General features: G+C 32.5%; 1 protein-coding gene across 1 annotated transcript; it reads left to right on the top strand.

The window, feature by feature from the left end:
* The first annotated feature begins 2161 nt into the window (after window positions 1–2161).
* On the top strand, window positions 2162–6769 carry LOC117170829 (galactosylgalactosylxylosylprotein 3-beta-glucuronosyltransferase P-like). The gene is made up of 4 exons (XM_033357873.1): window positions 2162–2194; window positions 2277–2694; window positions 3233–3390; window positions 5724–6769. The coding sequence occupies exons 1-4, from the start codon at window positions 2162–2164 to the stop codon at window positions 6120–6122; spliced, it is 1008 nt and encodes a 335-aa protein (XP_033213764.1). The 3' UTR covers window positions 6123–6769.
* The last annotated feature ends 220 nt before the right edge of the window (window positions 6770–6989 follow it).

Raw genomic sequence — 6989 nt, 5'->3', positions numbered from 1 at the left:
CTGATGCTAAATGTTGTCATCAGCCGTTTCTAATGATTTTTATTAAGGGTTTCTAAGGATTATTATTGCCTGTAGCTAGGTGATGTTATTGTCCGTTGCTAAGGGTTTTTATTAAACGATTCTAGTGAGTTTTGTTGACCTATGCTAGACGTCCGTTTCTAGAGAGTTGTATTGATCTTTTGTGAGGGTTGTTATTATAAGCTTCTAGGGAGTTGTATTCATCTTTACTAAGGGTTGCTTTTATCAGTATTAGGGATGTTATTAGCCGTTGCTAAGAGTTGCTATTGAACATTTCTAAGGTTTGTTATCAAAAGTTGTTCAGGGTTATTTTTACCCATTGCTAGAAGATTGTTATTAGTCTTTGCTGAGGATTATTATTGACCGTTTCTAGAGAGTTGTATTAAAATTTTAAAGGCTTTTATTGGCTATTACTATGGGTTGTTATTCAAGGTTGCTAAGGGTTATTATTACCCACTGGCAGAAGATGGTATTGTCGGTTGCTAAGGGTTGTTATTGACGATACTAGAGAGTTGTATTGACTCTTGTTAAAGGTTGTTATTAGCCGTCACTAAGGTTTTTTATTGAAGTTTGCTAGGTGATATTATTGTTTGTTAATCAAGTTTTTTATTGTCCGATTCTAGGGAGTTTCATTGACCCATGCTAAAGGTTGTTATTGTCCGTTTCTAGAGAGTTGTATTAATCGTTTGTAAGGGTTGTTATTATAAGCTTCTAGGGAGTTGAATGGATCATTGTAAGGTTTGTTATTGTAAGTTTCTAGGGAGTTGTATTGATCATTGCTAAGGTTTGCTATTATCCGTTTCTAGGGATGTTATTAGTCATTGCTAAGGGTTGCTATTGTCTGTTTCTAAGAATTATATTGACCGATGGGAAAGGTTGTTATTGTCCGCTACCAGGGAGTTGCATAGATCGTTACTAAGGGTTGCTATTATCCGTTTCTAGGGGTGTTATTAGCAGTTGCTAAGGGTTGCTGTTGAACATTGCTAAGGATTGTTATTAAACGTTGCTAAGGGTTATTTTTACCCGTGGTTAGGGGATTTTTATTAGTCTTTGCCCAGGATTATTATTGAACTTTTCTAGAAAGTTAAATTGACCTATGCTAAAGGTTGTTGTTGTCCGTTTCTATAAAGTTGTATTGATCGTTTTTATAGGTTGTTATTATAAGTTGATAGGGAGTTGTATTAATCTTTGGTAAGGGTTGCTATTATAAGTTGCTAAGGATTTTTATTGACTGTTTCCAGGGAGTTGTATTGAACAATGATAAAGGTTATTGTCCGTGGATAGGTATTTGCATTGATCATTGCTAAGGGTTGTTGTTATAAGTTGCTAAGAGTTGTTATTGACCGCTTCGAGGGAGTTGTATTGACCGATGCTAAAGGTTGCTGTTGTCCGTTGCTAGGGATTTGTATTGATTATTGCTTAGGGTTGTTATTGAATGTTTCGAGGGAGTTGTGTTGATCTTTGCTGAGGTTTTGTTATGGCTCGTTACTAGGGGATGTTAGTAGCAATTGCTAAGGGTTGTTATTTAGCGTTTCTATAGAGTTGAAATGACCGTTGCTAAGGTTGTTATTGATCATTACTAGGGAGTTGTCTTGATCGTTGGTAAGGATTGTCATTGTGCGTTGCTGAGAATTTTTATTGTTACTTGCTGTGTGCTGTTATTGCCCATTGATAGGAAGTTTTAGTGATCACTATTAAGGAGTTACATTGATCTTTGCTAAGGGTTGTTATGCCCGTTGTTAGGGGACGTTATGAAACGGCCCTGAGAGTTGTTATTTACTGTTGCTAGGCAGCTGTTTAGATCGTGACTAAGGGTTATTATTGACAGTTGCTAGGGGACATTATTAAGCATTTCTAAACGATGGTGTTGACTGATTCTAAAGGTTTTTATTGTCTGTTGCTAGCGAATGTTATTAGTCGTTGCTAAGGGTTGTTATTGTCCATTGCTAAGGACTGTAATGTTCTGTTACTTGGGGGTTGCGTTGATTGTGGCTAAGGGTTGTTATTGGACGTTGCTAAGAGTAGATTTTGATTGATGCTAAAGGTTGTTATTGTCCATTGCTAGGGAGTTATACTGATCGTCGCTAACGGGAGTGAGAGGGGTAGTGACTGTAGAAGGGGGGGGGTAGATTTTAACTACCCAATGAACAACTTAATAAGCTACGAAACCCTTTTTGTAAGCGCATGGCACCTAATTTGATTCATTTTTATTTACTACAATTTCGTTAAATTATTAGTGTTTTATTTTTGTTTTGAAGGTTCGTGTAGCAGTGTATTCGGTGCAAAAATCCTACGGGCTCAGTCCAGACATCACGAAACAAATAGTGCAGGAACTTCTAAGTCAGTTACCAATAAATAAAAGTGGCCTCGCATCTCATCAGGAAGTGGTGTCGAATAATATCGATCATGCCATGCAAACAGCGATATCGACAACACCAAAGACATTACCGCCATGTCAATCATCGTCTAGGCAATTAAACGAAATAGTGGATCCTCTTTACATTATAACACCCACATACAGGCGACCAGAACAAATCGCCGAACTGACAAGAATGTCCCACACTTTGATGTTAGTCAAGAATGTTAATTGGTTGGTTATCGAGGATGCAAAAGTTGCCACCAAGCACGTCACTAAACTTCTAGAGAAAACTGGTCTCAAGTTTGTTCACTTAGTTGGTGAGTTTGGCACTTCAAATTATATTTTAACTTTAATAAATATACTTTATGCAACGAAATGAAATTTGACTTTAAACTTATTTTCATGAAAGTATGTTCATTAGCTTCTTTAAAAAGAATGAAAAATGTGGTTTTTCCAACAAGGGCTCAATCTATTTGTTTTTGGTCTGACATAAAAGTATTCCATTGTTAAAATACAACTTTAGTAGCGGTTTTATTTCCATAAAACCTCAAGCTCTAATTTTTGGAAGACATTTATCTTTATTTTATCATTTTCAAACAAATTAGTGAGGCAGACTTTCAAATTCCTCAAAGCTGAGAAGTTAATAAGTGAGAACGTGATTAAAATTAGAATCAGAAAAAATAACATCACAACAATGAAATTTTAAATGGCAAAAGAGTCGGGTTGTTTGAAATACTTTCTTAAACATTTCATATGAGGCGGACTTTTAGGGACAACAAAATAAAATAACAATAATTTACTTGACTGAACTGATATGAGAAACTATTTCAATTGAGATTGTTCTTCGAATTACAGCACCAATGCCTGAAAAGTACAAGCTGAAGAAAGGAGCAAAGCCGAGAGGGGTTTCTAATCGAAATCGAGGCTTACAATGGGTGCGTGCAAACGCAACGAAAGGAGTTCTCTATTTTGCTGATGACGACAATACATACGATATTGCTCTTTTCGACGAGGTAAAAATAAAAAAAGACTCGATTTAAAATTCTGTTAGTTTTCTTATTTACAGAAATCACGGGAAATTAAATCAAATAAATTTCTTGCTTTAAAAATATGACAAGAGTCTTTTTCTATTTCTATTCTGAAACTATACCAAAGTCTCTTCTATTTTTTTTTCTTGTTTTAAGAAAGATAGAACTCGCGCCTCTTCCTATTTCGTTTCCGAAACTAATAGAAAGTCTGTTTAAACTCTTTCTCTTTCGAAAACTCATCAAAAGTTTTTTACTATCTCCTAAGATACATATAAAAATCCGATAGCTTCTATTATGAACTAACAAAGTTAAAATAAGCAATTAAGAAGGTTAACCATTTTTTAATGTTAGAAATAACATTCAAGATTTAAGTCCTTCGGATTTTTTTATTTCTTTAAATATGAAGACGTCAAAAATTCAAAATTTTATAATGTGCCATTTTAAGGTTCTAAAATAATTTTAAAAATATTCAAAATCTTTTACTTTAAACTTGATTTAATCAGCTCTTATTAATTTTTAATATTAAATTTAATTGATCTTAACACAAAAATTTTGAATGTTGATATATAAACTTCTAATTAAAATTGTTGAAAAGTTTATTTTTGAAGTCTGATTACTTTTATTTAAAGTAATATATTTCAGGTAAAAAAAGCTAAAATAACCTGTTACGGTTCAAGTGTTTGAAATATTAGTTCAAATATATATTTTTATTGAAATATCCATTTTTGATCTAAAAAAAAAATCCCACAACATTTGTTTGAAGTTGTAAGTCTTGTTTCAAACTTAATTTTTAAAAATTCAAAATCACCTATTTCCCCTGAAAAATGTTAACATAACTTAAAATTGTACGAAAATTATCAATCTAATACTTTAGAATCTATATTAATTGCCGGTGAAAAACGTAAACCCCAACATAATATAACAAACAAATTGAGAATCTTCTTCCTAAAGATTTCAAATAATTTGAAACGTTTTAGGTTATTTCAAAAGATTTCAAGGAATTGGCAGTAGGTCTCAATAATTTGAAGGTATTTCAAAGGATTTGAAATATTTTAGGCTAGTTTCAAATATTTTATTTAAACATCTAATTTCAGAAGAAAAGCACCAAGATAATCAAAAATTGTTAAAAAATTGTAATTATTCTTTGAACGGTAATGATTCTTTAAATAAAATTTAGATTTCTGACGAAAAACATCCCAATTCGGAATTGTTAAAAATTCAAAATTTTATTATTTTAAACAAACATTAGTACTAGATTTCGTTTTGTGGCTTTGGGACCCGTAAATTATAACCAAATGAAAAACTAGTCATTTTCACGATAATCGCAAAAAAGCAACGGACAATTATAAACAGAATTTAAGTCTCATTTTTTAAATATCAATGTCAGGTGAAATAAGTCAACCTAGCCTAAAGTTAATAAAAAATTGTGAAAATTCTTTGAAATTTAATAATTATTTATTTTAAAAGTACTAATTTTGCACGGAGTTGGTATTTTTAACTTGGTATTTATAATTTTTGTATTTTAGCAATTTTAAGGTAGATAGAAGTTAGTTAAAAATTGTTATTTCTATCTCAAAACAACATAAAATGCCAATCTCCTGTAAAAAAATCTAAAATAACCGAAAAATCGAAAGTTGTTCAAAATTGTTGTATGTTTGTAACCGAATTTTTGATATTAAATTAAAATCCAGTTGAAAAAGCACATAGCCTAAAATTATTTAGAATTGTAAATTTTATTTTAAATCTATTTATTTTTATTTAAAAGAGCCATTATTGTTTAAAACTTTCAATTTTCGGTTACAAATTGTAACAACCTAAGATACTAATATCCAATGAAAAGCACTAACACAAAATATATACAATATTTTTAATAATTCATTAGATCAATTGAAATTTTCTATCAAACCGCCTAACAGTAATAAAAAGCCCAAATTTTTCTCAATTCGCGTAATGCTTTCTATGTCATTTCTTATTAAAAGACATTATTTATAGATTCGATTTCCAAAATTTCAAATTATGATATAAAACAACTTTCAGTTTTTGAAAAGCCAATCAGGTTTTTAAAAGAATGATTGCTTACTTTTATCGCAAAAACCTTATAAAAGTAATATCGAAATTACTTTTGGCCTTTCAATGGAGTTCCAACAAAGAAGTGAACTAAAATTTTAAAAGTAGTTTTACAACAGCAAAAACCCCGAAGCCACATGAAACCATTAGAAAACTAAAAAGTTGTGCAATGTAATATAAGAAATCTCAAAACTTATAAATAATCGTCCAGCAACTTAATAAACTCTACAAGTTCCTCCTCTATTTTCCAGATAAGACAAACAAAACAAGTATCCATGTTTCCGGTCGGTCTCTGCACTAAATACGGATTAAGTTCCCCGGTCATAAAAAATGGAAAATTTTCTGGCTTTTACGACGGCTGGGTAGCAGGACGAAAATTCCCCGTGGACATGGCCGGATTTGCAGTAAATGTGGAATTCCTCCTGAAGAGGCCAAATGCCTCGATGCCCTACAGAGCTGGGTTTGAAGAAGACGGATTTTTAAAAAGTCTCGCGCCCTTCGAACCCAGAGAAATCGAGCTTTTGGCCGATAATTGCACAAAAATACTCGCATGGCACACACAAACTAAGAAAAACGAGCCTAGCGCCCCTCTCAACATGACACTTTACAGTTCTACAAATCTCGTTAAATTGAAGCAACTAATCGTATGATATCCAAAATTAGTTGCGAGGAAAAACAATCAAGAATTCGATTCTCTACTCAGAAAACGAAGATTCGATCGACGGTCCTCTAGACATGATAAAAAGCGTCGATTTGGACGAGATTGTGGCGAAATATGTGATGCAGTGCCTGAAAATACTTCTTCCCTGAAACAAGAAGAGAATGTGGGGCGATTATAAATAAGAAATTTGCAATGTACGTTATTCTGGCGTGCTGGCCTTGACCTCTTCAGTGATGATTGTTCGATTGCAGGGACGTACGTGCCAGGAAGAAAGAATTACTTCCTTCGAAGTAATGTATATTCATCGTTTCTTAACGTATGATAAAATCATGTAATGATAAGGAATAAGTGGTCTCTTTGTCTTATAATAAGACTCAAACTGCACGCTCTTGCTTTGGTAATTTTGTTCTCTAATCGAAGACTGCTAGGTACTATTAGCGACGAGAACAGAGATTTCAATCTAGCTCTATAATTTTCTCAAGGAGAGAAACCAAATCCGCTGATGTGAAGTTTCCTCACTCATCGTCTTTTTAAAAGCGTTGTTTCCATTTTTAGATAATTTTATGCACTTTAAAGGCATGTGACACAGCTAAATACCTATATTACCGACCTCACTTTTTCAGTTCACTGAATGTTTTTTTGAAACTAAGAACTTTTTTTGTAAATAAAATATCAAGCTGAAACTTTGGAAAATGTATTAGAGTACAATAAAGTACGTTTAGATACTGCATTTTGGTAGGAACTTCACTGAAAATTATTTCATCTCTTTTCTGAACCTCGACATTTTTTGAACGTTCGAACTTTTTTATACATAAAATATCGGTCTCAAACTTTGAAAAATGCAAGAGCCGAAAGA

This window comes from Belonocnema kinseyi, chromosome 4 (genome assembly GCF_010883055.1).
Source record: "Belonocnema kinseyi isolate 2016_QV_RU_SX_M_011 chromosome 4, B_treatae_v1, whole genome shotgun sequence".
NCBI lineage: Eukaryota > Metazoa > Arthropoda > Insecta > Hymenoptera > Cynipidae > Belonocnema > Belonocnema kinseyi.
The sequence above is the reverse complement of the archived record's forward strand: the minus strand, read 5'-3'. Positions and strand labels throughout refer to the sequence as shown.

Bases quoted from the DNA above. Each gene is read 5' to 3' on its own strand.
- LOC117170829 (XM_033357873.1), top strand. From the start codon at position 2,162: ATGAACAACTTAATAAGCTACGAAACCCTTTTT. The intron at 2,195-2,276 runs GTAAGCGCATGG...TTTGTTTTGAAG, and splicing joins TAAGCTACGAAACCCTTTTT to GTTCGTGTAGCAGTGTATTC. The intron at 3,391-5,723 runs GTAAAAATAAAA...TCTATTTTCCAG, and splicing joins ATATTGCTCTTTTCGACGAG to ATAAGACAAACAAAACAAGT.